This window comes from Salvia splendens, chromosome 5, assembly GCF_004379255.2.
Source record: "Salvia splendens isolate huo1 chromosome 5, SspV2, whole genome shotgun sequence".
NCBI lineage: Eukaryota > Viridiplantae > Streptophyta > Magnoliopsida > Lamiales > Lamiaceae > Salvia > Salvia splendens.
Genome location: NC_056036.1, coordinates 1157981 through 1184495, shown reverse-complemented (window position 1 = coordinate 1184495; position 26515 = coordinate 1157981). Strand labels below are relative to the sequence as shown.

Sequence of the window (26515 nt, the reverse complement as noted above, 5' to 3'; positions counted from 1 at the left end):
CTTGAAGTTCTGCTTTTTGAACTTCTTCACATTCAAGGCCTCTGCTGCTTGAACATTGGAGCTTGCAGAGCTTCTGCTGGTAGTCTTCTGGAGTTCCTTAGCCATCAAGGCCGAGTAGACTTCTGCATAGGTGATAGGCTTATCTCTGCCATAGATAATTGCATCACTCAACTGGTCATACGAGCTAGGCAAGGCATTCAATGTAAGAATGGCCTTGTCTTCATCTGAAATTTTAACATCCACAGAGCCCAGATCATCAATGATCTTATTGAACTCCTCCAACTGCTCTATGATAGATTTTTCACCAGAAAAACTATAGGCATAGAGCCTCTTCTTGAGATACAGCCGGTTAGCCAAAGATTTTGCCAGGTAAACTTCATCTAACCTGTTCAAGATCTCCACCGCAGTCTTGGCTTCTTGAACTTCCCTCAAGACCTTATCTCCAAGGCACAGAATCACTGCAGAATGTGCCTTGAGCTGCATCTCCTCCATCTTTGCCTGAGCTTTATCATCAAGCATTGGAGCCTTTCCTTTCTCTTCTGTATTTGCAAGAACTGCGGCCAAGCCTTGTTGAATCAAGACCGCCTTCATCTTCATCTTCCACAGGCTATAATCATTCTTGCCTGTGAACTTTTCTGCATCAAGCCTTGCTGCCATCTCTGAAACCGTTTGATCCTCTGCAAATCAGCTTCAATATCCCCTTTCCCACAGACGGCGCCACTTGTTGGGATTCAATACGCACAAGACTTTCACACACTCAGGTGAATCACACACACACTCACAGTTGTATGATAACTCACAATGCAGAAGAACACACACTCACACTTAGAGTATCGAAGATGGTAATCTTGGAGAGAAAACTTGAAAACTCTTTATTGATTTTCACTACTAACTACGTACATGGTTTTTGAGCTATTTAAAGCTCTACAATCAAGTAGCAACTGCTACTAACTAACTACAAGAAGAATCAAGAAAGCAAGAAGAATAACTGCTACATCTCGGCTAACTAACTGCTGCACCAACGGCTAGTTTCTCTAGGCCGAACTTCCTTCTCGGTTCAAGACCGAACTGTAGCTTCTTCTTTTTCGGCTCAAGACGAACTCTATTCTTGACTCAAGACCGAACTTTCTTTTCGGCTCACAACTGAGCACTCTCTTCGGCTCACAACCGAGCTCCCTTCTCGGTTCACAAACCGAACTCCTTTCTCGGTACACAAACCGAACTCCTTTGCTTCTCGGCTCAAGACCAACTGTCTTCTCGGCTCAAAGCCGAACTCAAAGCCGAGCTCAAAGCCGAGCTTCCTTCTTCTTCTCTTCTTCTTCCAACTGAAATGAGCACTCCATTATTACATAGCTTTTGCAATTTCCGAAAATTTAATATAAGTAAAAAAAAGTCAATTTACGAGTGATGTGATGATGTAAAATTCAACTACTTGTTAATCATGTAAACATCTGATAAACTAGATTCAGTCATATAAATAGTTTTTCCAAAGCAGTAATATAGTGTATTCCTTTCTAAATTGCTTGAATCTTTTTTAATTATACAAATCTAAAGTATAAGTATTGGTTTAATTAGTACTACTAGTAGTAATAATGACTTGATTTTTTGTAAAATGCAAAAGGGAAAAACATTAGTATTTGGTCAGTTGGTCTAATGATGACTTGAATTTGTTAACTAGTGTACTATACAAAATGGCAAAATATTGGTGTTGGCATATTTAGGACTCAATTATAATCATAATTCAAGCGTATTGCCCAAATGGATAAATTGGATTTGATTGTTTGTTCCTAAGGTTCTATAAAAATTTATAACTAATCCAAAATTGAATTGAAGTACGTTTTATTATTAAATAAATCTATTTTTGGTCTCAAATAATACGAATTAGTTAAAACTAATAATATTTTTAGTTAAATCGTAACAGTCACTAGAACCATATAAAAAGCTCCAAGCCTCCCATAGAGTCGAGTAACTAAATAGAAAATCAGATTTTTTGTTAAATTTTTTAATAATATTAAAAAAATTAACTTATGAATTTCATAAAATTTGCTCTAACAAATAAAATCAACAATTTTGTTCTAAATATAATCATATTTAAATCAATTATATTATGGGCAAAAAAATACCAAACAAAATATTAAAAAGCAAAATATTATAAACAACACAAAATATGTACATTTCTAATTCTACCTTTTCAAGTTAGTAATGAAGTGATCAGATAGATTGAATGTGTATCATTTAAGGCCAACACTTACCAAACATAGTGAAGTAGGTTAGATAGATCAAATATGTTAGCAATGCAGTTATTATTTTGTATAGTTTGTAATATTCGAGATTTACTGAAAATGCAAAAAAATCCGATCTTTATTGTTAAAAGGCAAAAGAATAATTACAAACATAAAAATAAATAAGATATTATAATATTAAAGAGAAAAGGGAAAACAATTGATCCACTTTTTTTTTAACGTAGTTGTCTATTGTATAGTTTGTTGTAATCCAGATTTACCGAAACCTCAAAATTCGATCTTTTTGTTAAATAGCAAAAAGAATAATTTTTGAAAAAAGGAAAAATAAAAATAAAATAAAACAAGATATTACAATAATATCTAAATAGAAAAGGGAAAATAATTAATCATTATCAGGGGTCGCTTGCCCTCACATGCCACGCGTACAACGCCTAAGAGCTGCGCAAAGACCGCTTGTACATGATCCTTACAACGTTGTACGCTCGCTGCGTGCGTGTGTGAACGGAATGGATAAAAAGGTTCCATATTTTGGTAGGAAAACTCTCTCTCTCCTCTTCTCTTCCCATTGAACAACCGTTGCCTGCACCGTCAAGGAATCCCTTTCTCTCTCTAAAATTCACATAAATACATCCAGTAAAGATTTTATATACAGCCGTTGTACGTGTCTCTTTCCACACGTTTGTTTCAATAAATCAATTAAATTAACCCTCGTTTGTTGCCCAGCGCGTTGGTTGATTTTCCATCAGGTACGATTTTCCCCCTTTTTATCTCCCCGTGACTTTTAATTTGTGTTTTTTTCGTCTGCGTGATTCGGCATTGGTAATTTCGATTGAATTAGGGTTTTGATTTTGCTCGCGTTTAGGGGTTTTGGGCTCTATTTGATTGGATTGATTGTTGTGTGTGCCTGAGACCGGCCCTTACCTGCATTGTTGTGCCGTTAGGAATTAAGTTCTCGTTCATCTATTTTATGATTGATATGTGATTGTGAACAATTTTTGCTCTTGTTTAATTGTAGCTTTGTTTTTGTAGTTGACCAATTGTGTTCTTACAGCATGAAGAGAGTGATGGAGGTGCCATATCTTACATGAATTGTTCATGCCAGGATACTAAAGTTTCAAGCTTTTAGTTTTCGGTGTGTGTATAAGCTCATGGCGTGTGTTGCTATCCCACCGTTCTTTTGCACAAGTGTACAAGCCTTATCGTTTTTGCAGTTTCAGGAGTGAATAGGATTTTTTCTCCCGCAGTATTTTCTTATTTGATGATGTAAACAGTACAATCGTGCTTGAGAAGATGTGCTAGACTAATTGCTAAGTCGAACATGTTAGTATCCATACTCAGCTTCATATGCTTATGTAGGTAGCATCACATCGTCCTTGTGGTTTATTGTCCCTATCACTTTCTGGAGTGCAGTGTTTATTATTATTGTTTAGTGAAGTTTACTTATTTCTTTACTCAATTTTCTTTTCCCAGAGTCAATAAGCCACATATCTGATGCAGTTGGAGGAGAGTGTAATTGACGTCTCAAATTTGGGGTTCTAGTAAGCTTCTTCTTTTCTGCAGTTAGATACCAATTGATATTGCATTCAGCCTTCCCTTACTATCAGAGTAAGATAAATCGCTGTTAATAAAAGGAAAAATGATTATAGGGGTTACCTGAGTACTGCTATTGAGACTTCACCAAATATATTGTGTATCTCAATAAACTGGATAACATGTTTACTGAGACATCCTTCAGTGAAAATGCTGGTGAGATCAGGGCAGCGTCATCTCCGGATGATCTCAATTTTGGCATTGGAAAATTGTATGTGTCACCCGAACCATATGAATCCACTCATGTGAGAGATGATGAATCATCTGATGTGATGCTCAGATCAGATGTTTCAGCCGCAGACGGACTTCTTTCACCTTTTCATTCCATCAACTTTGCTGAGCAACCATTGCTGGGGAATGACATGGCAATTAGCCTTGTCAAAATTGATGCTATTGGTTCTATTTCTGAAGCTAAGCAGCAAGGACAGATACATGGTGAGGGACAAGGTTATAGTTTACATTATTCCTCTGATTCTGAGAGGATTCAGGGTCCCTCTATACATGGGGATGGTGAAGCTGAGGTTGCTGATCAAATTGAGAGGACCCAACAATCAAATGATCTTATTGTATACGCATCGTCTCGGAGGAATAGTTCCCGCAGCACTCTTGATAAATTAAACCATATTAATGATTCTAAGCTACCATCAAGAAGTTGTACGGTGATCACCCCAAAAGACTCACCCTCGCAGACTTCTAGAAAGAAAAGAAGTTTACTCTCCAAGCGGGCTAAATCTTCTGTTTGGGGATTTGTGGATTTACCAAATTTTGAAGAAAACCCATGTTTAGGTAATGGTAATATAGTAGGGAAAATAAGAGGTAACCAAGGTAAGAGCAATGTTATCAAGGACAAGACAGGTCAAAAAGCTGTCTGCAAAAGCTCCACTCCAACTGGTCGCATCTCTTTGAAGATTAAATTTGGCAATCAAATCTGTGGTGTGGTCAATGTGGCTGAAAATTGTAACATATCAGGGACAAGCATTTCTGGATCATGTGACAAAAGTGAAAGTAAGTTTCAGGAGGAATTTCCTGGAGATATGTTATCCAATGAAAACAACATGGAGAATGTGATAAGTTCTGATGCATCTGCTTTGGATGCACATCTTGATGTTACATGTAGTGTAGAAAATAAATCCTTGAGTACATTAAGTGATCATCAGATCAGCAGCCATAAACAAGGGTATAATTTGAGAGCTCCCACTGAGAATAGGTGTTCAGATCCAGGAACTTCACCTGATTCTGAAGTTATAAACTCTATTCCTGATGCACCACTTGGTGAGAGAGATATCCATGATCTGCAAGATAGTCCTGGGATGCCACTGGAAAGAAGTAGTGGGGAATGCTTTGCAAACTCATCTGCTGGGGTTTCAAGTTTAAGTTCCCCAAAACTGAAATCTAAAAAAGGAAAGAAGACAACTGGTGAAGAAGCCAAACATAAAGCTAGAGCACCTCTAGGCCATGAAGTGAACCCTTCTCCTGAACTTTCTGATGTAACTGAGTCCTCAAAATCGCAGGCCCACTCTAGGGCGAAGGGAGGATGCAAGAGCAGGAATAGTATCTTGGATTTGCCCCGCAAGAAAGGAAAATCCTCTAGAAAGAAGGGAGATAAAAAGAACTTTGTTGTTAAGTTTAAAATTGATCCGAAGGGCGATGCAAGTGGTGTTCTTAGCAAAGTGGGAAGCCATCCAGAAGCAGGTACATGTTTAAGTCTGTTGATATCAGTTTTTATGTAAGAAGTGTCTTATTTGATGAAAACGTAAAAAAATGATGGTATTATGTTGATCATGCTGTACTCTGAGCCCAGTGCCTTATATCCTACTACTGCGATACTGGAAATCTGAAAATATATTTTCTCATATTTTTAGGAAATCAAACGCTCCCTGATCATGGAGAAATTGGAGATCTTAGCTCTCCTCCTACTGAATCAGGATTTGTATCTTCATCTGGTTGGCCAAATGGTCAGAATGCTCTTCCAATGAATGCATGGGTTCTCTGTGATGAGTGCCAAAAATGGCGGCGGATTCCAGCTACACTTGCAGATCAGATTGATCAAACAAACTGCCGATGGTAAACAACCACTGTTATTAGTATCTTATATATGAAATGTTGATAGAAATTACTTCTTAGTTACATTGAATAGACATGGATGGCTGTCTCTGCCAGTGTGTCTATGTGCCTAGTTTTGTGCATGTTATGTTATCCTCACTACTTGGCCTGGTAGAATTTTTTTACTTGTAACTAGTTTAGGCCTGTTTTTCTTTGTCAAAGAAATGTAGGAAAATGTCACCGAGTATCAGAAATATGTCACTCATCTTACATATTCGAAGCCAATGTATTTTGTTGTACAGGCTACAGTATGCCAGTAGTTACATGTTAAATTTGTTATGCACATGTTGCGGAATGGTGTATGTTAGACCCACCTGGAATGGTCTTAGGTCAACTTAATTGTTTTTTATTTTCTATTTCAAAATTCGGAGTGTCTCTTTGCAATCTTCCATAAGCTGTACAGCTCGCTACCATGTTTTCCAGGTCATATACTTGAATGATCCAAGTAATATTTGTCTAGTACATTCACCTGTCATTTGTTAAATTATGCTCAACCATATTTTGGCTGTTTTTTGGGTTACTCTGAGTTGAGCCTAAGAATGCGAAGTGTGGGACTAGGCGTCTTTAGATGTCAATCCTGTTTACAACAATGGAAATACCGATTTATGGATTTTGTCTTATGTGAAGGACTTGCAAGGATAACACTGATAAAGACCTTGCTGACTGCTCAATTCCTCAAGAGAAATCAAATTCTGAAATCAATAAAGAGCTGGGAATATCTGATGATGAAGATGCTGGCGACACCTTGCCGAAGTCCAATAAAAACAAATCAACAGGTAATTTTATTACAAATCAGATCTGTACCTTCTGTAGATGAAATGCCCCATTGCTTTTGACTTCTGAGTATATATTGACAGCTGCTAAACAGTCATCTTGGACCCTTATTAAGTCAAACTTGTTTCTCCACCGAAGCCGTAAAACTCAGACCATCGATGAGGTGAGAATATAGCTCCGTTCATGTGCAATTGTTCATGCCCAATATTTTGCTTGATTTTGGTTGTAAATCACTTAAATAAACTTTTAAGTGCATAACTGTTATTCTGTGTATCTACAATTGGTTTTTTTATTTGCTTCTTATTTTCACCCATTTTTTCAGTTTGCCCTGGCCAAAGTGTTATCAGTCTGATATTATTTTTCCTCTTGCATTTCACTCGTGTATAATAGGTGATGGTTTGCCATTGCAAACCTCCATCAGATGGAAGAATGGGTTGTGGATCTAAATGCCTTAATCGGATGCTAAACATTGAGTGTGTTCGAGGAACTTGTCCTTGTGGTGAACTTTGTTCGAATCAGCAGGTACCCACTATTTCTAACTTTTGAACAATTTTATTTTATCACTATAACAACCCGTGTTTCGCTACAGTTCCAAAAACGGACGTATGCAAAACTCAAATGGTTAAGGTGTGGAAAGAAGGGTTTTGGTCTCCAATCTCTTCAGGAAATCTCTGAAGGACAGTTTCTCATTGAATATATTGGAGAGGTAACTGAGTTAATCCATATTTCAGATTTTTAGCATTTATGTGTTGAAATATATCAGACTAAGTTGTCATTCTATATACTAAACTGAATTAGTCAATAATGCACAATATGAGATTGGTCAGCGGCCTTGCATATATTACTTCCAATGGATTTATGTTATTCCATGCAGAAATCAGAATCAGAGATGACTCAAGATTCTATTTTATTGTGTTTTCTTTCTGCAATGAGAATTTGTCTCATGGTATTTATTTTGTGTCACTTTGTTTTCCTGAGAAATTGCTCATTTGATACGCAAATTGCAGCAAATAGCTTGTCAGTAATATTTCCTAAACCTCAGATCATGGTGTGGTGGGACTTTGGCTTTTAGCATATTCTGTCATAGCAGATTATTCCCAGCACAGATAACTGTAACTTCAGCTCTTAAATGTTCGAGTTATGGATGTTTCAGGTACTTGATGTCCACACTCATGAAGCCAGGCAGAAAGAGTATGCTTTGCAAGGGCATAAACATTTTTACTTTATGACACTGAATGGGAGTGAGGTTTGCTGCCATCCCCTCCCCTCTTTATTTAATGTGTAAAGTGGAAAACATCATTGGGCTGTTAATATTCTTTTTATGTCATCGTGATGATTTATGTCCGATTCTGACTCAATTTTTTGTTTATAATGTTTATTTTAGTGTTGATTTTACTCTTTTGTTATGGATCAAGAAGTATACCTAAAAATGCTAATGTTATCTTTTTAGTTATAATGTATGGGTTGTGGAGTATCTTGAGTAGTTGAAGCATCCAAGTCTTCACTAATTGGTGCTAATTTGACAGGCTGATTTTTGGACGTTGATTTATGTTCTTATCTAGCTCACCAGTTTTTGTATATTTACTTTCTTTAATTTTGCATTCTTTAATTTTATGTAGAGCTCTCTTGTATCCTTTGAAATGGTTGGCTTGTGTAACCTTAAATACATTAACAATGATTGATGTAATTAAATAAGACTAGGCCTTGTGCTCAGCTCACTGAAATCTCAATTGATTCAATCTGAGCTTTCCCATGTTTGACTTTGATGACATCTAGTGGTGCTATTTTGTGTGTGGTTATCATGTTCTCTTGGAATTTAATGTTTTTATTTCAGGTAATTGATGCGTGTTCTAAAGGGAATTTGGGCCGCTTTATAAACCATAGTTGTGACCCTAACTGCCGGACTGAAAAGGTATTACTGGAAGCTTGGCTTTTTTTATATTTGTATTCTTATGTATATTCTTCATGCATTTCAGTAGTACAAAGTGAAAGAGCTTATGGATTTGTAAAAGTATTATTCAGTCTATCAGTCTAGGAACCAAGTTAACAAATTACATGCATTCCCCTTTCTACAGGATATGATGCCTTTTTGCCTCCCCAATTTGTGTGGGTTTGTTGATGTTTCATATGAAGCTCAACAGATTTTTTGCATCTTTAAGAAATTATTATGTGTGATCATTATTCTTCCTGAAAATGGAAAACCATGATCATTGGAGAAGCTTGTGTAATTGTGTCACACTTAAAAGAACAACTAATTTCTTCTATCATATCCTATTATTACTTTTAATTAGTCAAAATGGAAAAACTACATCATGTTATGTGTTTCCTTATTCCATGCCTGTAACTTCGGAAAAGAGATTACATGACTTCAAGGGATTTAGAAATAGAAAAACTAATCTTTGCCTTTTCATCTTTTATGATTACAGTGGATGGTGAATGGAGAAGTCTGTGTTGGACTTTTTGCTATTAGAGATATTAAAAAGGTAATGATATCTGCTGAAAGTGGTGAACCATTTATCTGGCCTAGGTCAAGCAGCATCATTGTTTGTGTCTGTGTTCTAAAGAGTGTGGGAGGGGCATGCTAATTTTTGTAATTTTTTGCATGACAGGGTGAAGAGGTAACATTCGACTACAATTATGTGCGTGTATTCGGTGCTGCTGCAAAGAAATGTGTTTGTGGTTCACCTAATTGCCGAGGCTATATAGGTGGGGATCCAACAAATTCTGAAGTAATTGTTCAGGATGACTCAGATGATGAATATGCAGAACCTGTTATGATCTGTGAAGATAGGGATATGAATCATGACTGGACTGCTATAATGTCTCAATCCTTATTTGAGAAAGAAATAAAATGTAGAGATGAGCTAGAAGAAGACAGAGACACAATAGAGAATGCCAATGCTTCTGATCAAATTGAGAGCATCAATTCAGGCACTTCACATAAAAGATTAGGTGTGAATTCTGATTCTAATGGATGCTCTAAGACTTCAACTGCTACACGAGTTGTGGACATGACAGTCCATGATAAATATGGACCTGCCAATGCTACTAGTGTTAATGATGTTGCTTCTGATCCCGCTCTTACACCTTTGGATACTGCTGAAGAGGGCTTGAATATTTCTGGATCAGCTAATATGGAGGCTGAATCTGAGAGCCTCCTGCCCCAGAGCAGTTCTCCTGTTAAACATAAGGAAGCTTCCCTTCGATCAGAGGAACTTAGGAATAACACAGTGTCGAAAACTCTGCATGCCAGTAATAGGTTGAAGATGCCTACTACTACATCACCTGTAAAATTGCAGCCTGATGCAGTTAAATCTAAGAAAAAGTTGAAATATGGCACTATGCGAGGAAAGGAGGAATCCTCAAAGTCTGGATCTCTTTCTAAGACTTATCATTCATCACCATCAATTAGAAATGGGAGACTCAAATCAAATGTCGTGAATGACAAAGGGGCTCCAGATGGGGATAAGTTAAACGCAGTACGCAACAAATCTAAGAAGTCACCGGGCCTTTCCATTAGCAGTCATGTTGAAGCAGGTACTGTCATTGGCTTAATGGTTTTACTATTTTTTTTCCTTGGGTGGTATGCTTGGGTTTACTGTAACGTCTTTCTGAATGACTGCAGTTGAGGGGAAATTGAATGAGTTGCTGGATACTGAAGGTGGAATAAGCAAGTGCAAAGTAAGTTCTTCTTTCCATCAACTTTTCATGTTTTTTCAAACTTTAGTTTGTTAATGCATCCTTTTGTTTCTGGTTTATGACCTCAACGAGGTTTCTACAAATCTTAGTATTTACTTTAACCACATGCAGTTGTTGCTTCATTTTGACGGCATCTGTTTCTTTTAGTTTGATTTTATGCACTTGATCCTGCTTTGTGTTCATCTTGGTGGTCCTGGTCCATTTCTAAATTCTAATCCTCTTATGGCTTAGCAGGATGCCTCAAGAGGGTACTTGAAGCTTTTGTTTCTAACCGCTGCATTTGGGAGTAATGGGCATGGCGAAGCTATTCAGAGGTATTTCCAAATGTTGTGCATTCATATGTTATAGTTGTGTGATTTGGGTGAATATAAGCATATTTACGTGCTTGATGCTTGATGCATTTTGTTCTCCTTTCAGTAATCGAGATCTTTCAATGATCTTGGATGCACTCTTAAAGACAAAATCACGGACTGTTCTGGTTGATATAATCAACAAGAATGGTAATTATTCAGTCTTCTGTTGCCAAAATGTTGATGTATACCATTTTAATTGCTGTTTAGTAACTTCATTGTGTTTTTCATAATGAGTGGATTTTGGTCAATAGGTCTGCAGATGTTACACAACATAATGAAGAGGTACAGAAAAGAGTTCATTAAAACTCCAATCCTGCGCAAGCTTCTTAAGGTAAATTTGTTAAACATGTACAGTTTTTAGTCATTAAAGTAATCATTCCATAATTTATCTGGAAACTAAAAAGGACTAAAAAATAAGGGGTTTGTGCTGGGTAGTGTCCAAAAGTGGGATGTGCACACTTGTGGGACGTACCCAAATGGCAAAAAGTGCACACCCATGGGACGGAGGGACTATAGTAATTCAATGAATAGCGTATGATATTAGTCTTAAACATAATACTTAATACTTAATAATGCTGTGACAACAATGCACCTGAGTAAAATAATCATTCAATGACTTGGATTATTATGTTTATTATATTATTCATTTTTGTGGATAGGTACTTGAATATCTTGCGACAAGAGAAATCCTTACTTTGGAGCACATAAGCGGAGGTCCACCTCGTCCTGGTGTCGAAAGGTGAAGAAAATTTCTCCTATTACTGCTGTACAATATACTTGAACAAAAAAAGTGTTCTGTTGTCATTTCCCTTCTCCATTTTTTCCAAAAAATTATATACAAAGCAATTCTATTCAAGTGATTCGCTCTGTGTTTTTATGTGTGGCTTCCTTTTCACACTGAACATAAAGAACATACATGTGCGGTGCGCAGATGGAGATATTTTCTCCTCTCGCCCTTGGACTAGCCTTGTTTTTTCTTTTGAATTTATAGTGTCATGCTGAACATGAAATATTATAAATTGTTATGCTTTCTAAATTGCTCCTTACTTGTACTTGCAGCTTCAAAGATTCAATGTTGACCCTGACAGAACATGCTGACAAACAGGTAACTGTCGTCCATTTTGGTGTCGATTTAGTCCCTCATTAGTCCATGTTTGATAGGCTTTTGACTGGAGTGTTTATTGCCTCTACTGCTCTCAGGTCCATCAAATTGCACGAAACTTCAGGGATAAGTGGATTCCGAGATCCCTCCGGAAAAAGTGCTTCATGGAAATGGATGATGGGAAGAGGGAATTTCGCCAGCAGTCAACAAATGGTAAATTATCAGTATCATCAGGAGATCATAGGAATGGCCGAGGTGGAAAACATGCAGATTCAGTAGAATCTTGTGACAAGCAGCCCGTTGTTGTATCTGGTATTGAGACTTCAGCCCCAAACCTCTCCTCTGCTTCAGGTTGTAGTAATGGAACTAATGGAACAAGAACACGCAAGCGCAAGAGTAGATGGGATACCCCTCCGGAGGAATGCATGCATCCCAATATTAGAGCCAGATTGTCAGTTGACAGAAACCAAAATGCTGACAATGATATTCCTCCTGGGTTTTCGACTCCTTGTAATGACTCTATCATCCCAGCTACTACTTGTTCGAATGCTATTAGTCATCAAGAGAGAGAGACATTCAGAAAGCATCCATCTGGCATTGTGCTGGCAGATTCACAAGATAGATTCGTTGCACGCATGCCTGTATCTTATGGTATACCCTCTTCTCTCATGCAACAATTTGGGGTCATTGGAGAAGCCGCTGCGGTTTGGACTGTAGCTCCGGGTTTGCCATTCCACCCCTTTCCTCCTTTGCCTCCATGTGCTAGCGACAAGGGAGAAGAGCCATCGCCAGTTGCTAAATGTGTTAACGAACCGCTTGAAAAGTCAAGACAAGATGATGTTGCTAGTCATGTTCGTTACTCTGGTAAGAAACGTACACCGACAGAAATGAATATTTCAATAGAAAATGAGCATCCAGATTTTCAGCAAGAAGAGGGTTCTCGTAAATTAGGCAGCAGAAGTGGGGGAACTCAGGTGTAGATTCGGGAAACGGGACAAATAAGTTTGGAGACTCATACAGCTCGGAGGATTTTAACCGGAGAGGAGTTTAGAACTGCAATTCATCACCATTCATTATAAAGAGTTAGCATCATTTTAATAGGAGATTTTTCAAGGAGCTTCTAAAATTGTGTAATGCTCCTTTACAATGTATGTAATTCTTGACTGCACAGCAATACCGATACTGAAATATTCTTTTATTTCTTTAAGTTTTATTCTCAACAGTAGGTATTAAATGCACTTTTCGACTTAGAGCAGGTGACCATTCTTCACTTTGTAAAACATTTATCTTATAAGTTTTGGTTCATCTCCATTTGCTGCACCCTAGTTTGTGTGTGTATGTTTGCTCTGCTCGTGTTGTACAGATAATCGATACCATCAGCTGTCCACATGCCTTGACGAGTATAATCTGTGTGCAGCCATTCAGATTGAGCACCGAATAGAGATGTCGAATCTTTGCTCGTTGCTGAAAGTTTGATCCAGCAGCAGGTACGCCACTTTATAAAGTGTTTTGATGGTTGAGACGAGGGATGGCTGCCGTGATGAGTGAGTCTTGAAGGTTAGGTGTTAAGGGCTCTATAGATTTCGATACCCTTTGATCCGTTCTGCCTTATTGAAGGTTTTCTATAGCCAATTGATTGTTTGCTATATTTCCCTTGCTATGTTTAAGTGAAGTAGGGCACATCAAACTATTCATTAAGTTATCTTAGCTAGTTTTCTTGATTAAATATCTGACCAACTATGAAGGTGAAAATGCTTCAATTTCACTTGGGATAAACGAGAACCAAATTACTACTACTATAATTTTCGCGGGTGATGCGATTTTGTTAACAAAGTATAAAATCAATACAACTTAAAGATTTCTTTAAGGGATGATAAGAGATGAGAAAAATTCTCACTCTTTGATTTCCTTATTTTTTTCATCCATACCTACAAGGAACAATTTCACCATTTATCTATTTTTTCACTCTAATGTGAGATTACATCTATCATAAACATGCCAAACACATCCACAACCAAGCCAGCAACACGTCCATCCTCTACAACTCCTCATAGCTAGTCTTGAAAGGCTTATAAACCTTGAGATCACAAACAACTCCAGCAACTGAGCCAGCAGCAGCAGCAATAGATATGGCCAAACAAGCCCCACTCATTATCTGCAAACTGATCCATCTTGAGCTCCACTTAGGAATTTTGTGGCTACTGATATACATCTTGACTGGGAAGAACACCGTGAGGGGCCAGAACCCGAACGCCCCAAGGAACCCCACGACACCACCGAAGAATAGCATGGCCATGGAGATCACGGTCGCTGTCACCACGAACACACTCCTCAACATGAGCCTGAACAGGTTGAGCTTGAAGGGGCTCTCTAGGCCCGGGACTGGGACCGGGATCTCCTTGTTTATGAGGGCGAACGTGCTCTCTGAGAGGTGTTTTTGTGCGACTCTCTCGATGAAGGCGAATAAGGGCTGGCAGAAGACCTGGTAGGCGCCAACGAGGTGGATGACTAAGGCTGCGTTGGCGATGTCCAGGAGCCAGTAGGGGTTGTAGAATCCGAAGCCGGTGAGGAGGTTGCCCGGGGACATGTCACCAAAGGCTGCGTAGCCGAAGCAGCCGCAAAGCATGTAGAAGATGGTTGTGACAGACACTTATCAAGGAGGCCTTCTTCATTGTTTTGTACTCAGATGATGGTGGGGATTTGATTGTGTCCTGTCATTAATAAGTAGTAATGTTTTGTAAGATTATTACTGAGATTCTTTTTTTTCAAGAAATGTACCTGGATTTCAATGAGGATTAATGAGTAAGAATAGGAAAAAGCAATTGCTCCAAGTGCTTGGAGGCTTCCCCAAATCTTCTCCATTTTTGTGACAACACCAATGCTAACTCCAGTGAGGCTTTCTTTGACTGTCCTATTTTCTAGAAAGACACGCAACAACACATAGTAGTGTCAAGAATCAAGATCAAGAATTGAAGATAGAAATTAGTATTAGTGTATACCAGCAACTTTGGAGATTCCAAGGCATAAGCCAATGAAGGAAAAAGTAAAGGACATGGCAGCAGCAACAATAGAGAGCCACCCACCCGTCTCATTAAAATTGGGGATTTGTGAGAGAATCACTTGCACCACACCAAATCCAATCTTGTAATAATTGCTAGACATTGCAAGGATGTTCATGCCCTTTTGTGTGGAAGCAATTTGACCTCTTAATATCCCTATTCCACAACATCAACAAACACATCCATGCTTGGGAGTATAATGGAATAGAAATAGGAATGACTTGGTAAAGAGCAAAGAATAAATTGTTATTCCTTAATTGATTCAATTCCTATGTTTGGTAACTACATATAATACATGCATTGAATGAAATATGTACAATTAATTTTTTAGAATTTAATTTCAATGTTAATCAATTGTTATTAGTGGAATTAATTATTATATATACATACATACAAGATCATTAGGATGCTAATTATACCTTAAATTGATAATTGTTATTAAATCTAGTCCATCTAATATGAAACAAACAAGCATATGTTCGGATGATAAAATTTTCTTATTTTATTTGAATTTCTAATAGTTTCGATATTCATGTTAATGTCAATCTAATGCAGATTATAAAATTTTATAATTTTATTTGAATTTTCAATAGTTGCGATATTTATGTTAATGTCAATCTGATGCATGTACTATGTCAATTAAATTTAGTTGGCATATTCAAGTAATTGAGTTTATGTTATTATTATTATTATTAATATAGAGTATTGACGTCACGAAACCTATCATGTATAAAGATTAAAGAATGACTAAAAGGACATTTTTAAATTAATAACACAAAATGGATTTTCACATGGCACCACGTCACTAGATCCTTTAGATCTAGTAATTAGCAATGGTTGACTTAACACGAGTTTAAGAAAAAATCAGTGAAATATGAGTCTTATTTTTATATATCGATTTTAAAATAAAATGTGAGTGGAGTAAAAAGTAAATATATCAGTTAATGGGGATGAAAAAAAAGAAAAAGAAAATTGGTACCAATTAATTGAAAACGGAAGGAATAACAATTAACAATTAATCACATCTATTCACATCAAATACGGAAATCTAACACACAACCACTCACATCATGCTTGTTGAAGCCTCCAATGTGAAGAAGCCAATAGCTGCCCCAGAAATAATCAAGTACTCCCTCCGTCCCCTAATAGGAGTCGTTCTTTGACCGGACACGAGTTTTAAAAAATGTAGAGAAAAGTTGGTTGAAAAAATTAGTGGAATGTGAGACCCATATTTTTATATTGGTTTTATAATAAAATGTGAGTGGAGTGAGTTAGCGGAATGTGGGGCCTACTACCATTTATGGTAAAAATGAAGAGTGACTCTTAATGGGGGACGCCCCAAAATGGAAATTAGCGACTCTTATTCGGGGACGGAGGGAGTATTAAATAGCCCCACGCAACTTAACCTGCATCCCACCTGAAAATCCAAATAATTCACACATCTCCAATCATACACTAAAAATAAATTTTAGTATAGAAAACTTTTTTAATCATACACCAACATGATACTATAGTAAAATTTGAATTTTGTAAAAGAAATAAATGTTATATTTATTTATAGTAAGTAAAAGAAACGCGTAGTGGAGAAATACTTCTACTGCAAGTAAAACTGTTTAATCCAACTCGATACCATGCATGCAGCACTATACAAAAAAATTAATTAATTCAGCTAAACACAGCATCTTTTGTTTATGCTTAATACGCAAGTTCGTACAAGTTATAACAAAACGCAGCATTCTTATTCCTTCTCTTTTTCCCAATATTTTCATTCTTTATTTACTACTACTAAATAACACAACATTCTCTTTCTCTCTTCTTCAATATTTTCATTCTTTGTTTTTGTTTTCATATTATAAAATGCTGGAAATGTTGTAAAATCTGATAATATTAATTATCATTCTGGAAACAGAATAATTAACTCAAAATAAAAAAATGAAATTTTAAGAATCCATCGTGATTGGTGAGGATATTCCTTCAAGAATGGTGATCAGTGGTTGAAGATTGCAAGCCATTTTTTGGGATCTCTTCTCGCTCAGAAAACTAAGGGAAGGAAAGCTCATTGTAAATTTGAATCGCAGGTAAATAACATTAGTGAAAGCCAACTCATCGTGGTTTTATGCATATATTTATTTTACATTTTTGGTAAATATGGCTTTTTCTTAGAATGGTTATCTCATCATTTTATTATATTTTTTCTATGTCATCGATATATTTTCTGTACATTTTAACTTTTATGTGAAATATATATTATATTTTTTAGAATGATTATCATACATAAAATTTATGTTATGAGATGCCCCTTTTAAGCACTCTTCTCTATATTACTCTCTCTCTCTCATTTTACTTTCTCTTCACTTTAACTATTAAAAATTAAACGAATGTTGCGCTTCGCTTATGGTGGATGATAGGAATATATACTTATAATATTGGTAAAATAAGATGAATTATATCTTGATCTATCTAGTAAAATTTGAAATTGATTATTTTAGAAAACAAATTTTCTCGATATTATCGGATCTTTCGACAACTTGGCTATTTCGATTGACAGACACAAGTGTATATCTAGATTCTATTACTGATCGGTTAGTTTTTCGGTAGCTCATTAGTATCTATACTTCTCGCATCGTCCTATCACCCATTTGCAGTTCTTTCGGTACGCAACACCGAAATATATACTAGACTTGGGCCCCAGTACAAAAATCCTGACTCCGTCATTATTTTTGCTGTTACTCCATAAATAGACATTATATACATAACAGTATAACACTCCAACAGAGGACCTGAACAACACTCGGATCAGTGTATTATCAAACTTATACTCACAAGTCACAATCATACTTATAATACTCATAAGTAAATGCTAATACAAGAATACCCAAATTAAAACATAATAAAACAAAAATGAGGCATTCCAAAATTAACATCACAAGTAAACTCAATATGTCTATTTAAAGCCATAGTCTTCATTCATTTAGATAGTTTTCTATCATTTTCTCCCTGACAATCTTCTCACCCTTATACATACGTCTCTTGTGTCTTCAATAATCAGCTGCTACATTATTTCTTTTTGGATAGATGATGCCAAGGGTTGTTGTACAGTGGCAAATGTAGTTGTATGTTTGTCATGGATATGTTTGCTCACTGTTGGGGCCATTTCATTCATCATCATCATCATCATGCTGTAATATCACAAGATTATTTGTAGAACTATTAATAAAATCATAGATTATTAACATCAGCATTAACGTCACAGGTTATTAACACCAATACGAGCGTTAGTATTAACATTAACATTAGAATAAGCATTAACATGACATTAAGAGCAAAGATTGTTATTATCAGCATTAATATCAGTATTAACATTATCATTAACATTAACATGGCATTAACATCACACAACATTATCATTAGTATTGGCATTAACCCTAAAAGAGCATTAGTACTAACATTAGAAATAGCATCAACAGGGCATTACCATCACATATAATTGACATTAGCATTAGCATTAACACCACAAATTATGAGCATTATCCGGCACTGTTATCAGCATATTGATGAGAAACTAATTTATAGGGCAAAAACAATCGATTAAACCATTATACGATCACAAACTACTCCCTTTGTTTAATGCTACTCACACTTTTCTGTTTCAAACTACTTACAATTATTTCTATTTTAAATAAAAAGTAGAGCATGTAATTAATATGCTTATTAGAGTTAATTAAGTGTTGTATTAAATAATAAGATGTTAATACTTTTTGGAAATCTTAGTGTGTAGGTTCCCATGAAACTATAAATTAATAATTAAAAAATGATCAGATACAATAGTAGTATCCACTTGATCTTTGTAAGACAAATTCAGTGAAATACACTCTGAAACTACAATGTACTACTTAATAACTACTATTAAAATCCTCATTTAAAGCTTCTGTATACATTTTTTATGAAATTAATCTCCGATTGAAAATTGAATGCGCGAGCAAAATCAGAGTGCTGCATACAACTAAGCATTCAAAATCTTCTTCAAGTTAAAGAAATGGTTAAGTACCTTTTGGAGGATGCGAAGTTTGAGGTCGTTGTTTCCATTTTCAGATTGCTCCTCCACAATCCTTTCCGCTGAGGCCACTGCAGATTCGCTGCATTCTACTAACTCGATTAATTGGAGTGTTGGGATTTCTCCAATGCCGCTTGGGATTTCCTCTAGATCTTCGCAGTAATATACACGGAGGTGGCGGAGTCTAGGGAAATTGGTCTCATCGGCTATCCAATGCACAATCCTCAAATCTTTAAGATATAGAAACTGCAGTGAGGGGAACACATCTCTATCTGCTAACTCCCACTCTTCATCACAACTGCAGAAAGATATCATGAGAACTTCCAGCTTATGTAGTGCACACAGAGTCCTCCACGCTCCCAAAATCATTTCACATCTATACAGATATAGTTTTCTAATATTACAAGCAAATATAACTGTGAAACAATGACCAAAACCGTTTGGAGAGGATATAGCTCTCATACACCCCAATTTTAATATTTCGAGCTTGTGAAGATAGCTAAGATCAATTGCCGTGAATGTAGTTCGGAGACTATCAATAATGAACAACTTTTTGATGTTTGGAACGCTTTTGAGGAAACCATCCAAACTTGTTGCCTCATCTTTAGGTACTTTCACTGAAACAATACTTTGCAGCTTCTTCAGTACACTATACTTCATTGCCTCATCTTTTAACAACTCAATTCCATTCACTTTGAGATGTCTTAACTCAGAGAGCTTCCATAGCTCAGCTGGCTCATCAAACTCGCAATTAGGAGCAATCAAGGTTTGCAAATTCCACAATCTTGATATTCCTCTGGGTATACTAGAATTGCAGCTGACAGCTAGGAAGCGTAAGTTGACAAATTCAAATATAACAGTTTGGAAACTATCGAATCTCATATCCATTAAGTCCAACACCCTTAGCAATCTTGCCGCAAAAAATGCATCAGATGGAAACCCACTCCAAAAATCAATGCATATAACTGATCGAGTTAGTGTCATTGAGTCTGTTGAATCATTAACATCTTCCATTTCGTCTGATCTGTGAAAAATCATGCGGCGCAGATTAGAGAATGTGAACTTGTTGGGACCATTCATAAACTTGTCTTCATCACATTTCCGAATGCATACATCCCTCAACATATCATGCATGTTATAACGCTTTGGTTTTCCATACTTGTTGTATTCTCTAACCATAAATAAATTTCTCTCTACTAGAGACTTTAGCCAATCCTCAGCCTCTTCCTCCAAACATCTTTCCCCGTTCGATTTTACAAATCCTTCTGCAACCCACAATTGTACGAGTCTGGGTCCACTAATCTCGTAGTCTTCAGGGAAAGCTCCCATGTATAAGAAACATGGCTTCAAGTGATTTGGCAAGTGGTTATAACTTAAAGACAATATACTATAGCATCGCTCGTCTGATCCAGAAATTGCTGCTATAACATTGTCCCCAATTTTCCTCCAAACATCTTCTGATCTTTCCATCTTAGATACTAACCCTCCAATCACACTGATGGCTAGAGGAAGCCCACCGCAATCCTTAGCGATCTTTCGACCAATCTCTTGTAAAACCAGAGGGCACTCCTCTTCTCCAAACACAAGTTGGTGAAGCAGATTCCAACTTTCATACTCGCTAAGCAACCGCACCTGATGCTGCAGACTCAAAGAGTCAGCATAGTTCGCTACATCAGATTCCCTAGTGGTGATCACAATGCGACTCCCATTGTTGTTGTCCGGGAAGTACATCCTAATCTCATCCCAGAATCTCGTACTCCATATATCATCTAACACAATCAAGTATTTTCTACCGAACAAGCTCTTATACAACATAACTTTTAACTCATCAATATGTTTATCAAATTCTTGTCCAGTTATGCAACGAAGAAGGCTTTTGAGAATTTGCCGCGTATTGTAATGTTGTGAGATAGTGGCCCAAGCGCGATATGCAAAGTGATCAACAATCAAAGGATCTTCATAAAGCTTTTGAGCGAGAGTGGTTTTACCTATTCCACCCATACCAACGATGGGGACGATCTCCAGGTTCTTCTGCTGCAGACCGATCAGCCGATCTTTGAGTTGCATCAGATCTTCATCAATTCCCACCACCACAGCACTCTTGGAACTGGATGAACTGCTAGACGGCATCTTCTTATCCACGAGCTTCAGTTGTTCGATAGCAGAATCAAGCTCTCGCAGCATCTTCTCATCCCCCATCTCCAACAGCTTCTCTGCTTGCTCCATCAGAGAATCAAGATGTCGTGTTACTTGCTGCAGATCTGGTGTGGAAAGAGTGAACCTCACACAATCCGATCCAGAGAGCATATGATGAACCATGTGGGATTCAAGGATGTCTTCAGCTTGGTGTGTTACTTCTCTGATTTGGGTGTCTAGTTTGGTGAATGAAGAATTACTATGAAGGAGCTTTTGAAGAGAAGTAGCTTTATCGAAGAGGGATTGGAGCTGTGGGTTGTTTTCATCAACAATCCATCGAGGTTGGTGAGGATCAAGAATTCCTTCAAGAATGGTGATGAGTGGTTGAAGATTGTAAGCCATTTTTTGCAGATCTCTTCAAGCTTGAAAAAAGATGATAAAGTCTATAACTTAACGCAGCTGCTCATTATTGACTTGAGCAAATAATATAAAACTATAACTTTATTATGTGGTTGTACTTTTCTGTGAATCTGTCCAAGACTTGCATTATTTTCTCAAGGCGGAGCCAGGAAATTGTACAAAAGGGGCAAAGAATTGCATATTTTCTCAACCGTCCGAATAAACTTTTCTTTTACTTTTTTTCTACAAGTTCATAGCTTTGGTCTTTAACACTCAATGACTTTTTGTTCTCTTTTTCAGGTTTTATTAAATATTACTCCTAATTACATGTCTGACTTTTCATTTTTTTCTAAATAGGGCAATAAAGGTTTTTCTATTAAAATTGGAGGCAAAAGTAATATAAAATACATATATATACACTAGATCCGCCCTTGATTTTAGTAGGAGAATCAATTATGATCTGTCAAAGTATCATGTTAATGCTATGATGTTATTCAGCTAAACACAGCATCTTGTGTTTATGCTTAATACGCAAGTTCTTACAAGTTATAACAAAACGCAGCATTATTATTCCTTCTCTTTTTCCCAATATTTTCATTCTTTATTACTACTACTAAAAAACACACCATTCTCTCTCTCTTCTTCAATATTTTCATTCTTTGTTTTTGTTTTCATATTATAAAATGCTGGAAATGTTGTAAAATCTGATAATATTAAATTATAGTTACTATCATTCTTGAAACAGAATAATTAACTCAAAATATGTTGTTCTTAATTATTTTATATGTTTTATTATTGAATAGTTATCATTTCAAATCCTTAATTCATTTCTTAAGTTGTTAATCATATATTTGATGATTTAAATAGTTATCTATTTTAAATATTCTATTTCACGAATGATAATTATAATGAGTGATTTAAATGTTGCAATGTAACTTTTTGGTGGTGTTTTAAAAAGCAGTAAATCTATGCAACCATGTTATAATATAGCCAGCCATAAATTGGTTTAACATACTAATACACACCGATTTGTTCATAAATGTTTGTTAAACATCAACTAATTTTACTTTTGAACATATATTTATGAATTAATGTTCGAACAACTGTGAAGGTGAAAAAGGCTTCAAATTCACTTGAGATAAACGAGAACCAAATTTCTAGGAGTATAATTTATCATAACATGCAAATATGTTATATATTGGTGAACTATATTATAAAAGGGCCAACAACATGCGATTTGGCATTTAAACGTGGAAAATGATATTATAATCTTGATTCTAGAAAAATGACATTTCCTTAACAACCAAAATATTGAGTATAGCCAACATGATCCAAATAAGCCAAAAAAGATGAGATCTTTACATAATCTTGATTCACATATCACCATAGCCGGACCCTGGGCGCACGGCGAGGCATTCTTTGTCGTGCCAAGGGCTGAATTCATCTGGCTGCTGCAAATTCCAGCAGAAGAAGCAACAGGAATTTTGTCAGAAAAATAGGCAAAAGTTCAACATAATTTGTGAAAAAGAAAGTGAAACCAAATACATATGAATTCAAGATGTACAATGCATATACACCCTCTCAAGGGACCGGCTTCGAATGAACTGATATCGAAATTTGCACTGTTTCTTAATGCATAGCAATTTCTTGAGCAGTTCAGACTCAGAATTTTTTCGGTATACCTAGATGCTTATATATTTTTACATAACATCGCGCAAGAGAAGAAAACCTGACAAATGTAAGTAGGCGAGAACTTTAAAAGGTACCAAAATTTTATAGGCTACTGACCTCAATCCATAAGAAGAATCCTCGTAGAAGGTTTAATTGTTTTGGCAAGTCGCCTTCCGCTTGTAAGAGCTTTTTATTGAGAGCTGCACTCGATAAAAACAACAAATTACATACTGGTTATCAAAAGAATGCTAAGTTTACAAATTCAAGTGCGAAAACCATACAAATGCCCAGAAAAGGAAACTCGAATGTTATCTTCATCGGCTAGAACTCTTGGAAATAATTTAGAGCATAAACTCAAATAAACATTCGACAATTTACGTGGCCTTTCGTCTTACTATGATTATAACATTCGACCTAGACTAGTATGCGATTTTATAGGTTTGTAAAACAACTTCTTCCTCCCTCTCATGTTTGTACTTTCTTTACGAAGTCCAAATTAGACGAGAGTTCCTCAACAATATGCATAATCTGAGACCAACTTCAGAGTCTGGTTGTTAGAAACGAGCATACAGGACCAACATCAGCCTCTTACAAGAGAGCTAAAATCAGGTTTAAAGTATAACAACAGATACTGTAATGAGGAAGAATCTTGGGACTAAAATTCACCAACTTCAACTAACCTGGATGGTAATCAAGATAACACTTTCCAGGTTCCTGCTTTCCAACAAATCTTTCTCTCCCCTTACGCAGATCTAAGTGGCGTCCTTTCAGCGAGGGTTTTTCTATATCTTGCCATAGCTTATTAAACTCATCTAAATCAAAAGGTTTTCTAAGAGCAGCAATAACCTTGTCCCTAAACGCAGACTGCTCCATTGTGCCCCTGTTAATCATCTGCATAACTGGAACTTGTTAACCAATGATATATGAATACGAAGACATATGTTTTTAAGATAATCACAACGAGAAACTACCTTGTTGAATGTATCGATGTCTATGATTTCCACATCAGAGGATTTGTTGTCGTCATCATCCTCTTTCATCCGATCACGCTCTCCACTCTTCAGTTCATACACTACTTCAATATCCCTGACAGTATAAATAAGATGATCGTTGACAGGCTTGAGTTTTTGATGCCATAAATGATAATCACGGTCGAGTTGGATTTCCTCTCCATCATACTCACTCTTAAACTTATTCCTTTTGCGATTTTGTGAGTAATACTCAGGGTCGAGTTGGATTTTCTCATCACCATACTCACTCTTGAACTTGTTCTTTTTGCGTTTTCGTGAGTAGGTACGAGAATCAGGCTCCATCACCACTACATTCTCTTTCTTCCCACTCTTGGACTTACTCAGTGGATCCGTCCTAGTCACCTTCTTCATCTCCTTCGCCCTATTATCATCGATTCGTTTTGTATTATAACTCCTCAACTTCCTTATATATTGTTGTTGACCACAGTTTTTATCCAAACCCGAATCTCCTTTGGCAGCGGGAGTGTGAGGGGCACGGCTAGAGTGTGACAACAACTTTGCATTCTCTTCCCTCTCATTGTTGGACTTGATCCTTTTTTTCCTGCAAGTCAGCTTCTCGATCTCCTTCCTACTCGAAGCAATGTGTGAATCAAGAATGCCTTGAACCTCTGCAAGAGGCATCTGATTCAAAGGTCCATCTATTTGATCTTGATCACACTCTGTATCTGAACTTGAAGCTTCTTCATATTTGATGATAGTCCTCAAGCCATCTTCTTCCACATATTCAGCTCTATACGCGTTGCCATGCTTCTTCAGTTTTCCTAACATAAGCATATAATCAGGATCGTCCTTATCAACATCATTGTTTAATCTCAACTCTTCATTTGGCTTCGCCCTACTCTTCTCGGAAAATATTTTTACCAGAGCGCCCATGTAGGTCTCGTCCACGCCGTCTTTACGCATCAATTTACACAATTCATTGCAGGATATTGCATCAAAATCATTAAATTTCTGTGATACAATTTGCCTATCTTTTTTAACCATTTCGACCAATCCTTACTTCAAGCCTCTCTTTCCTCCCTTAGAAGCCTCTGACTATTTTAACATATCTGCAAAATAATCACAACACTTTTATTTAGGAAAGTTGAATCATCATCCATAAATGTCATCTACTTCCTAGATTCCAGAATCATATTAAAAATTCAAACTTTCTTTTAAGAGACTCAATATCAGTGCTACTAGTGATGGTTTCAATTAACGCCAAACCCATCAAATCAAGGAAAGAAAAAACCAAACCTTTTCAACAAGAAAATGCATTCTTTCACATTACACACAAAAGTGAAAGAAGAAAGTGGCCAAATCTTGAAGTGGAAAACTACAAACAGCAATTCTTTACAACTAATGGAGTGAAAAATAAAATCTTGAAACAATAGAGGCATTTAATGAGAAACAATTAGAAGAACAAACCAATTACACAAATGCAATACAGACACAAATGCATATGGGATTTGAGAGTAGTCTTAAAATATACATCATGCAAAATTCGAACGGCCCAGATTGAAGCAAAATTTGATCAAGTCGAACGCACATGTAAAATTCAAGAGTTTCAGATCACAACTCCTAACGTTTCACACTCATGCAGTAGCAGCTTCGGAGAGAGAAATTTACCTTCCCTACAAATAACAAGAAGAGAAAAGGGAAAAGAAAAGATTCTGCATTTTCTTGAAAACCAAACACGCAGTGGTGTGTGTGTGTGTGTGTGTGTGTGGTGTGTGTGAGAGAGAGAAAGAGAGGCTACATACGAAAGAGCAGAGGTTTGAAGAAGAAGAAGATGTTCGTTTTCCTGCCATATTATCGCCGTAGTGTTTTTTTATTAGGGCATGAGGAATCATAATCACTCCACCCACCAAAAATTAAGGTATGTAGCCGTATTAGAACTTTTATTTATAGTTTTCCTTATTTGAAAAATATGGATTCCATTAAAATATACTCCTACGCCTTCCCTCCACGATTTCAAGAAATATAGTGGAAAGTGAGTCATACTTTTATATACTGTATCAGTCCTAATAAATGTGAAATATTTGGTTTTCGACACTGACACATGATTTTATACAATGTTGTTTTGTGAGTTAATGAAAATATAGAAAAAGTAGAGATTGCGTTATTTCTATTTTAGAGAATGTTTCATTTTTATGGGACAATCCATAAAAGAAAACGTTTCATTTTTAATGAGACAAATGGAATATAAGTTTTATAATTAAATTTAAGTGGGAAAAAGTTGGTGGAATGTGAGATCTATTACGAAAAATAGTAAAAAGTAAATGAGACTTTTATTGATGGACAGACGAAAATAGCACAATA

At 36.4% G+C, this 26515-nt stretch overlaps 3 protein-coding genes and 1 pseudogene across 10 annotated transcripts; 1 reads left to right on the top strand and 3 right to left on the bottom strand.

The window, feature by feature from the left end:
* The first annotated feature begins 1239 nt into the window (after window positions 1-1239).
* On the top strand, window positions 1240-13175 carry LOC121803593 (histone-lysine N-methyltransferase ASHH2-like). Of its 4 annotated transcripts, none has more exons than XM_042203220.1 (20): window positions 1240-2989; window positions 3273-3563; window positions 3714-3781; window positions 3890-5525; window positions 5696-5897; window positions 6564-6712; window positions 6794-6873; window positions 7101-7232; window positions 7300-7416; window positions 7864-7956; window positions 8545-8622; window positions 9137-9193; window positions 9320-10247; window positions 10336-10391; window positions 10644-10723; window positions 10827-10909; window positions 11014-11093; window positions 11422-11501; window positions 11822-11867; window positions 11963-13175. In XM_042203220.1, exons 4-20 carry the CDS (start codon window positions 3956-3958, stop codon window positions 12842-12844), a joined length of 4713 nt encoding a protein of 1570 aa, XP_042059154.1. In that variant the 5' UTR covers window positions 1240-2989; window positions 3273-3563; window positions 3714-3781; window positions 3890-3955; the 3' UTR covers window positions 12845-13175. The 4 variants fall into 4 exon arrangements, with proteins under 4 accessions (XP_042059154.1, XP_042059153.1, XP_042059155.1 ...); XM_042203219.1 differs by having other exon boundaries at window positions 3273-3595; XM_042203221.1 differs by lacking the exon at window positions 3273-3563.
* A 643-nt stretch (window positions 13176-13818) lies between these two features.
* LOC121802579 lies at window positions 13819-15105 on the bottom strand (annotated as a pseudogene).
* A 2599-nt stretch (window positions 15106-17704) lies between these two features.
* LOC121805073 (putative late blight resistance protein homolog R1A-10) lies at window positions 17705-21601 on the bottom strand. Its single transcript, XM_042204825.1, has 2 exons — window positions 18972-21601; window positions 17705-18102 (listed from the first exon to the last, which is right to left on the bottom strand). Exons 1-2 carry the CDS (start codon window positions 21513-21515, stop codon window positions 18079-18081), a joined length of 2568 nt encoding a protein of 855 aa, XP_042060759.1. The 5' UTR covers window positions 21516-21601; the 3' UTR covers window positions 17705-18078.
* A 1080-nt stretch (window positions 21602-22681) lies between these two features.
* On the bottom strand, window positions 22682-26052 carry LOC121802338. 5 transcript variants are annotated; one of them, XM_042201990.1, is made up of 6 exons: window positions 25957-26044; window positions 25743-25827; window positions 24155-25263; window positions 23864-24074; window positions 23301-23383; window positions 22682-22963 (listed from the first exon to the last, which is right to left on the bottom strand). In XM_042201990.1, exons 3-6 carry the CDS (start codon window positions 25196-25198, stop codon window positions 22886-22888), a joined length of 1416 nt encoding a protein of 471 aa, XP_042057924.1. In that variant the 5' UTR covers window positions 25199-25263; window positions 25743-25827; window positions 25957-26044; the 3' UTR covers window positions 22682-22885. The 5 variants fall into 5 exon arrangements, with proteins under 5 accessions (XP_042057924.1, XP_042057921.1, XP_042057920.1 ...); XM_042201987.1 differs by lacking the exon at window positions 25743-25827 and having other exon boundaries at window positions 25957-26052; XM_042201986.1 differs by lacking the exon at window positions 25957-26044 and having other exon boundaries at window positions 25743-25950.
* Window positions 26053-26515: the final 463 nt, after the last annotated feature.

Excerpts from the sequence above, each read along its gene's own strand:
- LOC121803593 (XM_042203221.1), top strand. The coding sequence starts at position 3,956 with ATGTTTACTGAGACATCCTTCAGTGAAAATGCTGGTGAGATCAGGGCA. Across the intron at positions 5,526-5,695 it reads GGGAAGCCATCCAGAAGCAG|GAAATCAAACGCTCCCTGAT; the intron begins GTACATGTTTAA and ends TCATATTTTTAG. Across the intron at positions 6,713-6,793 it reads CAATAAAAACAAATCAACAG|CTGCTAAACAGTCATCTTGG; the intron begins GTAATTTTATTA and ends ATATATTGACAG.
- LOC121805073 (XM_042204825.1), bottom strand. The coding sequence starts at position 21,515 with ATGGCTTACAATCTTCAACCACTCATCACCATTCTTGAAGGAATTCTT. Across the intron at positions 18,103-18,971 it reads AACTTCGCATCCTCCAAAAG|CATGATGATGATGATGATGA; the intron begins GTACTTAACCAT and ends GTGATATTACAG.
- LOC121802338 (XM_042201987.1), bottom strand. The coding sequence starts at position 25,198 with ATGGTTAAAAAAGATAGGCAAATTGTATCACAGAAATTTAATGATTTT. Across the intron at positions 23,384-23,863 it reads TTATCTTGATTACCATCCAG|CTCTCAATAAAAAGCTCTTA; the intron begins GTTAGTTGAAGT and ends TATCGAGTGCAG. Across the intron at positions 22,964-23,300 it reads GATTCTTCTTATGGATTGAG|CAGCCAGATGAATTCAGCCC; the intron begins GTCAGTAGCCTA and ends TGGAATTTGCAG.